This window comes from Cryptococcus depauperatus, chromosome 3 (assembly GCF_001720195.1).
Source record: "Cryptococcus depauperatus CBS 7841 chromosome 3, complete sequence".
In the NCBI taxonomy this organism is placed as follows: Eukaryota; Fungi; Basidiomycota; class Tremellomycetes; order Tremellales; family Cryptococcaceae; genus Cryptococcus; species Cryptococcus depauperatus.
In genome coordinates this window covers 1,513,102-1,529,410 of record NC_089470.1, presented here as the reverse complement: position 1 = coordinate 1,529,410, position 16,309 = coordinate 1,513,102, and the positions used below count along the sequence as shown (strand labels likewise).

The 16,309-nt window shown below is 42.8% G+C and overlaps 5 protein-coding genes across 5 annotated transcripts; 2 read left to right on the top strand and 3 right to left on the bottom strand.

Annotated features, from left to right (window-relative positions):
* Positions 1-1,256, bottom strand: L203_102863 (uncharacterized protein; the record flags this gene model as incomplete). The annotated part of the gene is made up of 2 exons (XM_066212280.1): positions 1-753; positions 810-1,256. The coding sequence occupies 2 exons, from the start codon at positions 1,254-1,256 to the stop codon at positions 1-3; spliced, it is 1,200 nt and encodes a 399-aa protein (XP_066068377.1).
* Positions 1,257-2,421: 1,165 nt separating this feature from the next.
* L203_102862 (uncharacterized protein) lies at positions 2,422-4,968 on the top strand (the record flags this gene model as incomplete). Its single annotated transcript, XM_066212279.1, has 6 exons — positions 2,422-2,666; positions 2,715-2,955; positions 3,013-4,350; positions 4,400-4,680; positions 4,731-4,861; positions 4,922-4,968. The coding sequence occupies 6 exons, from the start codon at positions 2,422-2,424 to the stop codon at positions 4,966-4,968; spliced, it is 2,283 nt and encodes a 760-aa protein (XP_066068376.1).
* A 133-nt stretch (positions 4,969-5,101) lies between these two features.
* L203_102861 (uncharacterized protein) lies at positions 5,102-6,030 on the bottom strand (the record flags this gene model as incomplete). The annotated part of the gene is made up of 6 exons (XM_066212278.1): positions 5,102-5,166; positions 5,219-5,486; positions 5,537-5,726; positions 5,778-5,823; positions 5,882-5,952; positions 6,002-6,030. The coding sequence occupies 6 exons, from the start codon at positions 6,028-6,030 to the stop codon at positions 5,102-5,104; spliced, it is 669 nt and encodes a 222-aa protein (XP_066068375.1).
* Positions 6,031-7,782: 1,752 nt separating this feature from the next.
* L203_102860 (uncharacterized protein) lies at positions 7,783-9,562 on the bottom strand (the record flags this gene model as incomplete). The annotated part of the gene is made up of 6 exons (XM_066212277.1): positions 7,783-7,884; positions 7,938-8,113; positions 8,176-8,474; positions 8,567-9,115; positions 9,171-9,415; positions 9,458-9,562. 6 exons carry the CDS (start codon positions 9,560-9,562, stop codon positions 7,783-7,785), a joined length of 1,476 nt encoding a protein of 491 aa, XP_066068374.1.
* Positions 9,563-10,020: 458 nt separating this feature from the next.
* L203_102859 (uncharacterized protein) lies at positions 10,021-16,156 on the top strand (the record flags this gene model as incomplete). The annotated part of the gene is made up of 31 exons (XM_066212276.1): positions 10,021-10,138; positions 10,195-10,494; positions 10,538-10,666; positions 10,720-11,004; positions 11,062-11,141; positions 11,203-11,286; positions 11,342-11,762; positions 11,812-11,899; positions 11,950-12,097; positions 12,158-12,268; positions 12,322-12,405; positions 12,454-12,497; positions 12,547-12,566; positions 12,616-12,682; positions 12,728-12,839; positions 12,890-12,992; positions 13,045-13,055; positions 13,110-13,183; positions 13,229-13,265; positions 13,318-13,371; positions 13,431-13,557; positions 13,609-13,737; positions 13,785-13,826; positions 13,882-14,005; positions 14,050-14,321; positions 14,367-14,468; positions 14,528-14,722; positions 14,772-14,909; positions 15,047-15,166; positions 15,226-16,044; positions 16,101-16,156. 31 exons carry the CDS (start codon positions 10,021-10,023, stop codon positions 16,154-16,156), a joined length of 4,494 nt encoding a protein of 1,497 aa, XP_066068373.1.
* Between the last annotated feature and the right edge of the window lie 153 nt (positions 16,157-16,309).

The window sequence follows — 16,309 nt, the reverse complement described above, 5'->3', positions numbered from 1 at the left end:
CTAGGAATGTAGATCGTTGAACCATTTGAAATCGCTAAGGGCCACTGCTGTGGCCTCTGAGGTAGTGGAATCGAGTTCCAAAATGGATCCAGAAGAGAGGAAAGCATTGAAGCGATAGTATCCGACGTCTCTCCTAGTCTCAACTGCATGAGGTTTGCAAGAAGCAGAAGTAGTACCTCTGGGTGGTGTGGTGTCCGCAGTTGATTGCTCTGTAGGTTTTATAATTTTCGAGGTAGAGCCAAATGGAAAATGAGCTTCGTCAGGCTCTTTACAAATTTGCATGTACTCTTGTTCATATTGCTCCGTCTGCCGTCTTTCCTTTTTCTTCCCAGTTGCTCGGTCTTCTAGGGGTCCGAAATGTTTATGAAATACGGTCTTGGGTGTCAAAAGAATCTCTGTCTCTGCTTGAGAAGACTGGCCGGACGATCTTCGCAGCGAGGAACTCTTAAGAACGGGAGACGTAGTTGTTCGTACACTCGTATGATCACTCATGTCATCCGACAATGACATGGGGCTAGGGCTAGGTGAGATGATATTGCGAGTACGACGCTTGGCTTTGCCATTGAGATGAGTATTTGGATGTGCATTTTTTAGTGCGCGGCGAGCTTGCAAAGCCTCAGAGCGAAAGACGGCAGGACCACCTTTTTTCTTCTCCCTCAAGAAGGACTCCCGCTCGGCAGGAGTGAGCTGACTTTCGTAAATGCACTCTTTCTTTTCTTTAATACAAAGGCTACAGGGGCGTCCCTCTGTACACTTTAACTCAAACGTGAGTGTCTGACACTATCAAAATTTCATAGGCTTTTGCTTACCTTCTGCTTCCTACCTCGGCAATGAGTACACGCTTCTCCTGCTCTTCTCCCTTCCCTTCCTGTGGATGTTTTGATACTTGAGCCCTTACATTGCCTCTCTATCGCGGATGTCTTGATAGTATCAGTGGGCGGAAGTTTCCTAGGTCTTCCTCTGCCTCTCTTCACTTGCAGCGGGCTTGAGGCCTTAGGATCTTTGTTTGAGTTTTTCTTGATCAGCGCTTCATGACCTATAGTATGTTCTATCTCCTCAGAGTTGTTTATGGTTTGCCCAGAAGGATTGCGATAGGAACGCAAGGAGCATCCAAAGCGTCTGATAGAGTGACTTGCGGAATGATCAGCGTCTTTTTCAATTTCGCCGTGTGATGCGGATCTCTTGCTAGGTTGGGAACCATAGTTACAACCATCGGACTCGAGATCGTTGTAAAAATCCTCTGTGAGAAACCTCATATTTACGCAGCTGGATTGTCAATCATTCAAAAAAACAACTTTCAAATCAGCAAGGCCAATTGCAAAAGATGTTTACGCACAAATCTTTTGTTCGCCAACTACTTTTCTACACTTGAACGTCGTCTGAGTGATTTCTGAATTTCAAAGGCGAGAGAAGGCGGAATGAAGCAGTCTGAATATTCAACTCCAGGCAACCAAATGACTTGACAATGGTTGCCTATCGTTAATGTAGTAAAACAGAGTGAAACTCCCACGTACTCAAGTGGCAAGATGCTTGAATGATCAAATAGTGAGACTGATAGTTATACCCCTTTCGGAAACGCCTGAGACCAGTGACGATGACAATCCATGTCCCAGAAACATCGCAAGCCTCTCCGTCAATATATCGCCTATCAGCGATATCGTTTTGATAGCCTAATCTTGACGAATTCCTGGCAACCCTCTTGCGACACCCATGATGGCTCATCTTGCCAGACGGCAGAACAGCTCGAATCCGATTGACAGATTAGTCTACAGATGGTCTTTATCTCGGATCTCGCTCCTCGAGCACTTGATCCCGATGATTCATGCCCCGGTTAGATGGCCTATTGCCATTACTGCTAATCCTGCCCTAAGCTTTCGAGCTTTGTATCATCAGTCAGGTGTCTCGACCGCAGGGTAATACTCGATGACGGATTGTTACGTTATTGATAGAGGTAAAATATACTTTCTTTCCGTATTCCGCATGACCTCGGTCTGTCAGTATCCCTGGTTGTATAAGCACATCAACTGAGGCTTCTTACATTGGTTGTTAGTCACCCATTTCTAGTTTTCGTAGAACAGTACATACTTTGTGCAATATATTGTATTGAGAAATATCTATAAACGTGATTTATATAATATCTAGTTATCTATGAATAAATAAGGTGTCAGAAGCAGATAGGCTTGCGGAGTAACTGGCACGCCTAACCAGGTGTCACGTAGCATAGTTCCATAAACATTCATGTTTATACTTTACTTTTATCCCATGCAATATCTATAAACGGAGTTCAAATCCTTGACATAAGGCGTAGATCACGTGATCACCACGTGGGAATGATAGGTTCCTGGATTTGGTATCTAATCTTGAATTGGTTTTTTCTTTTGGTTTTGGATTTATAAGACCTTTTCTAATTGTTGGCTCCAAATGCCTCCTTCGGGGACAAGCGACGTCAAACCAGCAGGTATTGCTCACTTTGCCATCTTCAATCCAAGTATCAGGCTACCAGAGGTCGAAGACCAGAACGATAAGGAGAGGGATCGAGATGAAGAGGAGGATCTGGCGGAGGTGGCTCAAATCATCTTTTACACGTCGAAAGAGCCTGTAAAAGTTACGAGAGACCAGAAGCTCAGGCAGGTTGGGCTAGCAAGAGGTCTTTTGAGTTTTGTAGAGTTGGTGACTTGATTATGATAGGGTTCGTATGCTTACCTGATACACAGTATGCTGGTCAAATCAGACGCTCCATTCTGGGCTGTTCATTCGCAGAAAGCTAGGCGTTTGATATACACACCAGAGCCCGGGTTTTTCATGTACATTGTATGTGTGCAGGAGTTGAGTATGGCTAATCGCAAGTGTATTGATTTGGCCTGTAATCCAGACGGAAAATCTAGTTCTCTCGCACAGGGTTTATCTGACCATATGCTTGTTGCAGCTCTTGAAAGAGGATACGAGGACTTTAAAGTGGGTTGTTTTTGATTCGATGACTGAGATGTGATATGGTTTGATTAAAACACTCAGTTGCTCCATGGGCCGTTATCACTTCATGCCCCCCCATCAGCTGCATCATCGTTGCTCCTCGACAATTACTTTACTCGTTTCTCTCACCTGTTTGAGATGAACTACTTGTTCAAGCCGCAGTCTCTCTCCAATTGGTTAGGTGGTTTCCCTCTTTCTCAGGAGGAAAAGCGTATTGAACAGGCTGTCGAAACATTTTTCGACGACTACCCTGTATCCTGGGATCTATACATTGTAGGCAGAGATGGACCTGTGACTATCTGGACGACCAAGTATGGCGAGGATCAAGCACTCTTACGATATCTCCTTCATCTTGTGCAATCGTCACTGCCTGTGCCTCCTTCCAAAAAAACTTCAAGCTCTCCATCAACTGGTAAACAAACGCTAGGATTGGGTGCGCTATTTGGACTTGGAGGAGACAAGAAGAAGAGTGAAGTCAGAAAATCTAGTTGGGCATCTATGGGTAGCTGGGTACCTGAGCTTAGACGCACACCAAGTTCTATCCTCAGTTCAGAAGCATCTACAAGTGTGTCCGCAGCCAATAAAGGTCAAACCTCACCAACAACCATGTCCAATTACGTCTCAAGACCGAAAACAGATATTTGGGGACTTAATTTTGGCGCAATTGGCGAATCTGTTGAGAGTATCGGTAATGTTTTCAAACTAGGTGGATTCGCTTCCGTCGAACAACCCTCTCCTGCGAGCGACACGATCAAGGGCGAATCAAGGCGGGTTGTCGGAGAGGAGAATAGCTCGTTGAAATTGTTAGAGGGAAAAGGGGCACCAAGTGCAGTTCAAGAAGACACTATGCCTCTGGTGATTACTGAAGAGGACCGTTTGTCGAATCATGAAGCAGCTATTTCAGAGCCCATGACAATGAACATGCAACTACCGTCTGCACCTCAAAATTCAAAGCAGGTTGTCTCGGTAAACAAGAGCATGGATGCTGCCATTGGGCTGTCTTCAAAGCAAAAGCATCCGCCACAGTCCTTAAACATGACAACAAATATCGATTCATCTATAGTATCGCATGATTCAGATGAGAGGAAATCTTCTGAAACCGCCACCAATTCAGAGATGAAATTGAACAATATACCTATTCGTCCTCCGGAGGTCACAGTCAGTGACGCACGAACAACGGCAAGTAACATGGCTAGTTCTCTCGCTCCAAAATCAACAATTGCCCCTGTGTCCAGTGAGCATCGTATTGAATCTTTTAATGTTTCTATACCGGAGCTCAAAGAGGCTGCAGAGCCAGACGAGATGGATTGGGACAAACATGACATCTGGATTGAAATCGATGGAGGCAAAAGTTTAAAGCACAAATTATGCTGGATCATTGTGTGTTTTTCTACATGTTGATTAGTGTGGCTGTTAACAATACGTTTAGCGAGATAGTTTACTTGTGGCCCTTCTCATTCCTAGTGATTTAGCCACGCCCTTTTCACCACCGTCAAATAACTCGACAATGAACCTCATATCAGCAATAACGCTGGCCATGAAATCAAAGTTACCTTCAACTCCAGAACATTTAGGTGTCAAGCCTGGAAAAGATATAAAAGAAGCCGATATTTGGATATACAAAGCAGCTAGTGGTTCAGTAGTCAAATCGAGTGAGATGACTCAGTCAGCGGAACAAAGATTTGTAGAGATTCGGGATATTTTTGAAAGGTAAGAGGAATTTTCTCAAGTGCCTTGTTTGACTAATCTCGTAATGGCAGTACACCAATGGTTAATGAGATTTACTCAAAAGCTGTGAATTCCAGTGACGTGTTCGTGGCCAGACGGCGCAATGGCAATGAGTTATATCTACTTTGTGGTAAAAAAGACGCATCTTTGACGGATGCAAGTCGTGAGTCTCTATATGCCGTTAACGAAGCACAGAAATTTAGAAACTGATGGCTTCTTAAAGGCTCTGTGAGAACACTTCTGAAAGCATACCCCAATTTTGACGTATAAGACGACCTCTAATGAGCATAATTCTATCCAATAGACACACATGTTGTACATTTTAGACAATGCAGGTTTTTAATGGTACTGTGAAGGCAGTGTCATAGCCTCTATGGGAGTATCAATCTAATATCGACTTTTTCTATTTGTTATGCCATAAGAGAGTTTTCAGGTTTTTCCACCTCTCAGAGTCTCGGTACAAGTATTCTGAGCAGATGACCAAATCAGACAATTACCATTAGGACGATGTGCAACTCACTCATACTGTTGACCATACCCGGCTGAATCCTTTCTCCTCGATGCCTAAACATGTACATTGCCCCGGCCCAAGTCAGAGTTGCCAGAATAGTAAAGGGTAGAGGCGCTACAGGGATTGGTTTCGGATTGGCCTGGGGAGAGGTCAGAGGAGGAAGTGGGTGAGGAAGCGGTTCAAAAGGTGTCTTGGGAGCGTGAGGGGAGGTATATAATCTTGGTAGGAAGCCAAGGAGTACTCGAGAAAATACATAGAGCACCATTTGCTCGTTTATCTGTGAGAGAGTTAGGTTGAGAGTATTATCGAGATGGAAATACATCGTACGGGAGTCCTCTCACCAAATACCCACCATCCACCAAGACCGCCAGCAAACAACGTATCTAGATCTCTCTCTTTACCGCCATTGAGTTTCTTTTGTAAGAGCAAAATAAGTTTGTAGATCGTGACAAACTTGCAGAGATTCGTGGCGTGAGTCCGCGTAGCTGTGAGAATCCCCTTGATCTTTGCTGGCCAGCTGCCAGCTGTTATTGGCAAGAGAAATGCGGTCTGACTATGGGAGACTTACGGCTTATGACTGAATAAAAGAGTCATAACCAAAGCATGAGGAAATCCTACACCCAGCCAAGGTTGAATACTTTTCAGCCAATCACGATAGCCATTGGTCCTTACTGATTTTTACACCATAAACAAAGCCATTTCTTGCTCCCTTGATGATTGCTAGGAGCTCGTGGTTTGCAGGGCTGCCAGAAGGTTGGTCCAATGAAAGTTGATTCCAAAGATGGGACGTACTCCAGAAGAAAGCGCTGAATGGCTGACATCATAACCAACTATGTGGCTAAACAAACTTTGCAGCAACTGCAGTTGGATTTTCAAGGTTTATGAGAATTGGTGGAAAGAAATAAAAATAAGAAATAAAAATGAGAAATAAAAATGAGAAATAGAAATGAGAAATTAACAACTGCAAGACTGAAATAATAAAGCAAAGTTAAAACGTTCGGCAATTTGGACCTTTTGTATAACCGGCCACAAAATCACCTATTTCAATTATTTGAATTTTTTATTTACTTTTTCATTGCAACATAAGCATATATAAATTTCATGACTTTTTATAGTAAAAAATACAATAGTTATATTCCCAAAACCCTCGCTACAAAGCATAACTCAGCAAGAACTGGCGCGAACCACTTTTCCGCTTGAAAGGTGTCTAAGCCTTTGTCAAGCTTGAGGGTCAACGTTTGTCAAATCACTGATAGAATCGTAGATGGCTTGCCTGTGTTTACTGCTGATAGCTTTTTCAGCCGTTTTTGGCATGCAATGATGCTTGGATTTGATACCAATGAGCCTGTCTATGCTCATGTTGACCCACCAATTTTTCATGTGGGCACTCATAGCGACTTCCAAACGGTTTCGAGCGTCCTTGAGCTCAGAGTCTGGGAATTGAACGAGTTGTCGAGGAAAGTTGTGTTGATCAAGCTCAAAGCTGGTCAACTCTGTCAACGATTTAATTATCTCTTGCTGGACTTTGACAAATGCCGAGTAGACTGGACTGTTTTTGCAAACGAGACCGATTGTTGGTCTCTGCTAAAGGCATTGGAGTGGGCAGCTGATACGTAGACAAGAACGTTTTTCTCCTCTCTTGACAGAAAAATACAATCCTTGCATCCGTGAGGAGGATCTCTGCCACCCATGAGAATATCAAACCTTGTGAGACTCTCTCGTTGCCAGTAGTGAGCTTGAAGAAACCTTGCAAGTCAAGCAGGCTGGAGACTCATCTATGAGTTGCGATGGTTGGGATGGGAAATCGTACTGGAGAGCTCACGCGAAAACTCTTCTGCTTGTTTTACGCCATCCAAGTTGTAATTCATCTGATTGCCGTCTTCATCGCCAATCATGTCTTCTAAATCATCCCAAATAGAACGAAACTCTCGACAACTTTCGCGTTTTCAAAGTTGGATATTTTGAGACACAGTCTGCATGTTAGTGTCATTGATCGGACTTGGATTGTCAGAAGCAAAGCTGATACGCCCGAAAAACATTACAAGCTTGTTGAATTGATAATGGCTTCCCATGATGTATAGAATAATGAGATAGGACTTTAATGGTGTATATAGGATTGCTAGGTATATCTTACAAGTAACAGTCGAATTGTATGTAATCCGCTCATATAGAGAACCAAAAATGATAAAGGCGAATAAAAAAAAAAACTTTGTCAGAAGGGCAAATTGCAGCGAGTGGTTGGTAACAGCTTACTGAGGAATATAGTTGAACGAGGGAAAACACAAGTTAGAAAGATACACAAAAGGAAAATGCAAGCGACAGTTCGTTCAAAAATGGATATGTTGTGTCTCCAAAATTCAAAAGTCAAGGCTGCAAAGATGGCTTGTCCTGAGAAAAAATTGATCCGCACTTTGACGAGGCTTCGATGGCAAGCTAATAGAACTTTGATTTTAAAGGCTGGCAACAGATTGTTTAGGATTACTGCAAGATGATATGTGGATTGAACATCGTACTGTGATGGGTTTAGTGAATTATTGTTTGAGACCAGCGTATCTTGATAACATAATACACTCTTATCTGTCCTCGCCCAAAACAGTATATGCAATTTCCGGTCCTCTTGTATTATAATCTACTTTGGATACACTGTGCTTGCCTGAGGCTTCGGTGAATGCAACCTATGGCCAGATATGTGTTAGCCATCTCTCAAGCCTTTATTCGAGAGGCTTACCTTAGCAACCAACATGCCTCCTAAAAACGGAGCCAGCTCAGTCGTAGACTTTTTGTAATTGGCGAAATATTCTGGTATGTTGAGCAAGCGAGCTTTTGATGCTTGGCAATCGGATGACAATTCGGAAGACGATAAAAGATAGGGGGACAGATAAGTTAAGAATGAAGGAGCAAAAGCTACACAGGCTCTTGTTAGTTCGATTCGATTTACTAGAGAAATTCAGCCAGGCTGGGCCAACATTTGATCCTTGCAATTTCTCCAATAACGCAAACGCCATCCCAAAGAGAAAGCTTTTCTCCTATACTTAAACTTGCGTTCTCTACAGCCCTACCAGCAGCCTCCCAAACTGTATCACCTCCAGGTTCTGTGCCCTTCAGCAGTGGCTCACATATGCGATGTCTCACAGGGCCCAATTGAATTTCCTTTTCTGGCAATGACGGAATATTGATCACAATCGTATCGGCCAAAGACTGTTGGGCGGCCTCGACGGCTGCGGCAGCTGCCTTGTTGGCTGCAGCGAGGGCTTGAGCCTGTTGTCTTTTATTCTTATGAGAATGAGTCGTTGTAACAGGTGCATTGTCACCAACAAGCCTACCCAGTCAGTAAAGCTAAAATGAGTTTACACATACTTTTTAGCAACGTCAAAAGAGTCATCATCACCTGTGGCTTGAACTCCTATTGCTTCGGCAACACCTGTATCCACAACCGGCACTTCTATATCATCTCCTGTACATTCAGTCCATATGACTGTAGCCACTTCTCTAACAAATCTTCTCTTTTCTTCCGGTTCAAGAGATTCACTTCCTGAAGCATTCCTTAGCTCTTGCTCCAGTAACTCGTCATTCAGTAATAATTGCTCAAAGAATTCTTCACAGTCGGCTTGGCCAATATTGGCAGTTGCAGAACATTCCCATCGAATAATCGAGTCAGTAACAGCAAAAACAATAGACTGGTTTCGCCCAATGTGAATGACAATACCCGTTGTCACACCGAGGGCATAAAGAGCAGATAAAGGCGCAGGTAGCATGGAAAACATGGGTGTGTTGAGGGATTCGAAGGCAAGCTGAGTATACAATGCTTGAGTAGAGAGAGGGAACGTTGGTGTAGGTGGAGGAATAAGGAGAAGTGGTGAATGATTGGTAGAGATGTTGATCCCTAACAGACCAAGTAGGTGTGCTCTTGCCACGATAACACAATTAGCATCCAATCATAACGTGCTTCCTTATCTCTCACAGTACAAACTCCCGTCCATCGCAGTCATCCATTTCTTTTGTTGATCTAAAAGGCCATTTAATCTCCAAGTTGTTTTCCCACCCAACTTCTTTCTGCGCGTTAACCAGTTCTTCCCCTACAAGCCATCCATATTTGGACGTGGCGTCCTGCAGCGGCGTGGCATCACCATCGGCCATGCTTACATCACCATTCGTCTCATTAACTCTGGCAGGACAAGTTGGAACGGCGTAGCATGCTGTCAAAATCTGTTCATTGTCAGACGTATTTCTCCAACATTTTGTACATACCACTGTTGGTAACGGAAATAGCTCTACCACTGCAAATCCTGCCCGTATAATATCATTGTCACAATGAACGATGACTGACCGCATATCTCGAAGGGCAAATGCCATTTCAACCAAATTGTGTATTTAATTGAATATTGTTGTAAATAATAAATCAGTGTCTAAACGAGTTTAAATGGTGGAACAATTAGGCGCGCTACACGTCAGCGCCTAATCAACTTTAATTACTCCATATATTTTGTTGATTAACATCAATTCTATGGCTGTTATTGGGCCAGCACTAAGAATTTTTTGTTATATCTATAGATAGTTGCTATACAATAATTTCCGTCAAAAAATTGATTACTCTCTCTATTTTTTCATGCATAGCTCTTTCTTCTTTTCTTCTATCTATCTTTTCATTGCAATCTTAACTTGTATATTCATTTTGATGTAGTATATGACGCGCTACGCGTCGGATATTCGACGCGTCGCGTATCGATATATAAAGTCTATTTGACTTTTTCTTTTCTATTATGATCAATTTGCCACTCATTCTAATATATATATATATATGAGCAAAACTAATGGAGTCTGACCAAGAACAGCCCTTGTGGACTAGAATTGATACAAAGAAAGGCGAGGAGATGCTTTTGTTGGGTAGCCCAGAGCATCACAAGGAGGAAAATGAGATATACAATAACGGTGGGTGGCCAAAGTGGCCCTGTGCAATATGGCTCACCTTGTTGAATTTGGAACAGGCTGTCGACCTTACTTTAATCTTGATGCTTACAGATTTACACCCAATACACTTGCAAGATCGGCTGCAAGAGGGTCTACTCGGGCTGCAAATGCTTCTGTAATGTCTCGGGTTCGTCAGCAGCCTTTCATTAGAACAACCCGATTGCAAACTATCAGGTCGGCTAGAAAGCGCAACTCGTCCCATGGTGTCAATGCAAACGTAAACAAGCTTCAACGATATGATAGTGAAGACTATGGCGATGAAATCTGGGAAGATGACGATTTTGTGCAGGCCGCCAACCAAAGCTTGCAACATGAAAGTGAGTTTAGGTCAGATTGGGCACTCTAACCAATAAAACTTAGCTATGGTGCATGATATTGAGGATTGTGGGTCCGCTGCCACTGCCCAGGCAATCAGAGAGACAGAATATATCAGTGAAGATGCAGTGTCTGCTAAGCATGGTGAAGCGCTTGTTCCTACCTCTAGACTTCGTAAGTCTCTGGTTCTTAACGAAAATGCATCATGCTTTACATCTGGACTGCAGCTATTGGTCAAAGAAAATTGTTCGAGTTTTCAGTATTCAATGAGGTACAGAGTAAAGTTTTCGACAGTGTCTATCAAGGGGATGAAAACATTGTTGTTTCGGCCCCCACTGGCTCTGGCAAGACAACTATATTCGAATTGGCGTTTCTGCGTAGTCTCACATATAGAACCCCTGACGAATCAGTCAAACCACTGGCTATCTATATAGCCCCCACCAAGGCGTTGTGTAATGAGAAAACCAAAGACTGGCAAGAGAGGATGGGCCAAGCCCTCACTGATGTCATTTGTGATTTGACCCTCCCTGATCATATCTGACCAATTTTTAGACTGACATGAATGACAGGCGTAGAAATTACAGGAGATTGGCCCAATTCATCAACCGTATATAATACAATTAGGACTGCGGATCTTGTTGTAACCACTGTGCGTCATCACTCGCTTCAAACACAACGACGTCTTAATCGTCTCTTCCTTCTCTATCTAGCCTGAGAAGTTCGATTCAATGACTAGAAAGTCCAAAAATATGGAACAAATGTCTCGAAGGCTAAGGCTCATTATGATTGATGAGGCGAGTTTTGAATCTTTATTTTTACCATAAACTACATCAAACTTACTTCTATTAGGTTCATATTCTCCGGGAAAGCCGAGGAGCTACTTTAGAAGTTGTCATCTCGCGCATGAAAGGTCTCAGTAAAGGTATACGTTTTGTGGCGCTCAGCGCGACCGTTCCAAACATCGACGACATCGCCCGTTGGCTTGGCCCATCAAGGATTGATTATGAACAGCTGTCGAGACGCTTATTGACCCAAGAAAAATTAGTCAAAGGCAGAAACAGACAACTCGCAGTTGAAGGATCCCCAATGGCGCTTGTATATAAATTTGGTGAAGAATTCCGACCTGTCCCTCTTTCGCGCGAAACCTATGGCATTGATGGATGTGGAAACGATTGGACGCTTTCGAGCAAACTGGATAGGGAATTATTCCCTATCCTCCTTCGACATGCAGCTGGACAGCCAGTCCTTGTCTTTTGCCCAACTAGAAAGTGTGAGTGCCGTGCCATAAGTTGGGTTGTGTTACTGATTGTATTTCATAGCCTGTCAAGCTACTGCTGAGTTTATATTCAATCAATATGAAAAGGCCAGAGCCAGAGGTCTCAAACTTCCTTGGCATCACCCACCTGGGTATGTGTGTTGTCGCAACAGCGACCTCGTTCTTCATTAATCTCATCTAGGAGACGCTTGGATTTACAAGATAAAAAATTAGCCGAGCTCTCGACATGTGGTATAGCAATACACCACGCAGGACTTGACTATGGTGATCGTCGAGCTATTGAAGATGCATATCGGGATGGAAAACTGCATATGATTGCATCGACATCAGTACGGATTTGAAAGCAGGTATATATCTGTCTTCTCAGCTAATTCTATGGCAACCTTTAGACTCTTGCAGTCGGCGTAAATCTACCTGCTCATACTGTCATAATAAAAGGCGTTATGGCTTGGCAGGGACCGGGTGTTGGGTTCAAAGAATATTCTGATATTGACATTCAGGTGAGTGAACCTTCCTTGAATTGAAAATTCACAAGCCAATAAGAGGATGTTAGCAAATGGTGGGTAGAGCGGGGCGTCCTCAATATGATAGATCAGGAGTGGTGGTGGTCATGTGTGAACGCACGAAAGTAAGAAAAGTAGGTCATAATCTGCTGATGTACGAAATAAGCTCACAGATTATGTAGTATCAGTCAATGTTGAACTCTCAAACAATCTTGGAGAGTTGTTTGTCAGTTGACTTTGATGATTGGAACTGTTGCTCACATTTATCCTCATAGACACGAAAACCTAACAGAACGTAGGCTCTTTCATTGGCAAACTTAAGACTGCTGAGAAAATGTCTCTAGATCTCAACAGCGAGATAGGTCAAGGCACAATCACATCTGTGGATTCGGCGCAAGATTGGCTGCGAAAGTATGTCAAAGCAACACCGTCATGTGATTTTGACATGTTTGACAGCTCCTTTTTTTACATTCGCATTCAACAAAACCCTCGTTATTATGCTCTTCCAGCTGCAAAAGACAAACCAACAGATGATTCCTGGAGAGAATGGTTAGATCGTTATGTTGAGGTTAGTAATGCACGCTATAAAACGTTGAACAGATGGTTGATTGCTACAAGGAATCGCTCATGAGCTTGGAGAGGGATGGCTTTATTGAAAGATCAAATGATGATTCCCTTATACCGACTGAAACAGGTAGGATCATGAGCGGGAACATGATTTGTAAGTATCGGTCTACAAAAGAAAGCTTCTTTCTTATAGCCCTCTTGCATAGCTTATAGCACAGTATGTCTATTTTCAAAGTCATGACTTCTGTACAATGTTTAAGAAACACTTTAGATGTGTTCAATCAAAGAAATGCTGCCAAAGGCTACCTTGCAAGACCTCCTCGAAATTCTAGCGGGCGCAGCCGAGTAAGTGTTCCAACAAGATAACTGGGCATGGCTCAGATGCATCAGGTTTCAAGATTTACGAATTCGTCAAGGAGAGTTTGGAGTGAGTGTTCCAGATCAAAATCAGGACTTTGTAAGGCTCATAAGGGATGTAGTTCCTCAACCAGCTTCGAGACAATCAAGAAATTCGTTTCCCTCTGCATGAGAATGTGAAAAACTATGCGTATGTTAAATAAATATGATTTGAATTAACCTCTTCAGTGATAAGGTGTTTTTGCTATTACAAGTCACCTTTGGGAACATTATTCTAGATGAGAGAGTCAAGAAAACAGATTTTTCATCACCTATCCAGACTCTCATGGCCGTTTACAATCACGCACCCCGTATATCTAAAGGTAAAACCCTGAAGCAACATATTAAATAATTTCAGATTGACGTTGATTCAGCCATGGTTCAATTTGCCCTCCATCACGAATATGGGATTGCAGCTTGCTCAGCCCTTGAGCTATACCGTGTAGTCATTGGAAAAGCGTGGGAAGACTCTCCAACAATCTTTCGCCAAATTGCCAACATAGGTATGACATATTTTTACCTTGTAAGCGATATCTGATTACACCATTAGGCCCCAAATCCATCAAAGTTCTAGGCCAGAATGGTGTTGCATGTGAGACCTGACTTGACCATTTACCATTGTTCTCTTAAGCTCATGCACATCACAGCTTTTGAGCAGTTCCTTGATGTCAAGCCCGAACGAATACAGCTATGGCTTAATAGAGGACCTGATTTTATAAAAGCCATATACAATCAAGTTGATAAGATGCCTCAATTTTATGTCAGAATTGAGTGAGTACCCGAATCATATAAATTGCTAGCTAATGCCTGGACAGAGAAGAAAGTAGGGATCATGATGGCTCATTCAACGTTCTGAATTTACGTGTCCATATTCAACCAAAAAATAACTTTATGGCAACAGAATCTAAAAGGAAATGTGGAGGATTCATCACTCATTACAATCTGTCCGCACTCTTCCTACGCCAAAATGGCCTATTCATCGGATACAGGCGCATGGAACTGAAAAAACTTAAAAACGAAGGTACTAGTTTTCTCCTTGCCGTCAGCCTAGATAAAAGATGCGATAAAGTTATTGCCGTTGTGGCAGGTGAGTGGGCTACATGAGTACCAAATCTGACTGTGTTATCATTAGTTGATGAAGTGGCAGGCTGTGTAACAGTCGTTGAGTACGATACTCATTTAGGCGACGCTATTTACTCCGGAGTTATGAACGATCAGGAAGATGGTCGCCTTTGTTGGTCTTACATTTATTGATTAAAACATACAATATGATGAACTAATGAACATCAAAAGCTCCTTTCTCCCGCCGCATTCTTTTTCAGCAACCCACGTCTGAATCAGAAGAGGAGCTGCTTCCAAATGGAAATCTTCCATGCCATCACTCTTGCAAAGATAGACAGTCTTGCAATCATGGCTGCTGCAAAATCGGAGTGTCTCTTAAAAAGAGGACCAGATCAGCACGGAAGGGAAAAGGCAATATTAAGACTGGTGAGTCTGTCACCAGAGCTACTGTTCTAATTGATTTGAACCGAAATAGCGTTTGATCGCATGCGCGAGTTTCAAAAATCGATGGAGGATGTTGAAGGCCAATTAAAGCATAAAGACAAACTTGCTACACTTCATAAGAACCGCGATGCTTCTACACTGACTGAAAAATCAGCCTCTGTTTGTGTTCGTAGGCAACATACAATTAGCAGTTCTCTTTCAAATGATGCTGGATTTCTTCCTCAGTTCAAAATCGACAGTGTCACAAGTAGAACGCCTTCCATTTGTATGTCGGCTTTCTAAGAGTAGCCAATGATTCAGCTGTAGTCCATTATCGCAGACCAATGGTTGTGCATGAATCAAGCGAAGATCTGTCAGAATCAAGAAGGCGACCAGAAAGTCTTACACCGTCAAATCGTCTTCAGAAGGGGAAAAGCTCTGAGTCTCGTAATGATTGTTTCTAATGGTACATGTTGGACTTTTCAGCTGACTACTCAATTCAACAGTCATGTCCACCACACCCGAGCCTTTATTTCTACCCAATTTCGAAGAAGCAGAGATGTTCCATCTGGATTTTTCGGATCAGGAATCTCAAAAACGGCCCCCGCCAGAGCCATCACTTGGTAGCAAATGTCGGTATTTTGATAAAAACAAGCACAAGGCAATAGACAGACTCGACACCATGAAGATTCATCGGCAATCAGCAAGTCAATCACCTTTTCTGCTTACTGCAAATTTAGAATCTCCAGTGATCTCCGCTAACAGAAGAAACGAAATCCCAGCACAGAAAATCGAGCTGCCTTCCGGTATGTTCACCTCTGACGAAGATTACGAAACTGTGCAAGAAAGCCCTGAACCCCCAAAGCATCTCAAAACGCCTAGTCCACCCAGTCAAGCTTGGTCATCTGAAAATATGCTACAGCACAATATGTTTGAAGAATCCCCAAGAACTTCTCCATCGTCTAAGCGCAAATTTGACTGTCGAGCAAATTATAACTTTGATGCTGATCGCATCTTTGGCCTCCCATACTATGAAAGAAGCGACTTACAAGACCGAATGTCCGCTGATTATGAAGAAGAGGATATCTCTCAGACTTTTACCAGTATTTGGAGCCATTGGACACAACCATTAGTTGTTGGCGGCTTTGGCCGTCCTGCCAACAAAAAACCAAGGCTCTCTGAGAAAAAGTTAACCGCACACGATCATTCCATATACACGAACAATCCTAAAAACAATTCTGATACTGACGATATTGCCGCAAACGATGAGTCATTTGATGGATCTCACGACGAAAAAACCGTCGCCGACAACTCTCAGCCTCAAGGTAAGTCTTCCTTGCGGCATCGTAATGCGAAGCTTAAAAGTTCACGGTCTACTTAGGGTTCCAGAATGAACTGGAAGAATTTGAGCAATGGTACATGAAAGTCGATGTATGATATTTGTGATGACAAGAGTAACGGTCCTCATAGATCTCAAAGAGAAGGAGATTATGGCCTTGTCATAATTTGTCTTGTATCATACATCAATCTTGTACGACCATCTCTCTATGCATTCCTACCCGTCAACCTGTACCTCTCAACATACACTCA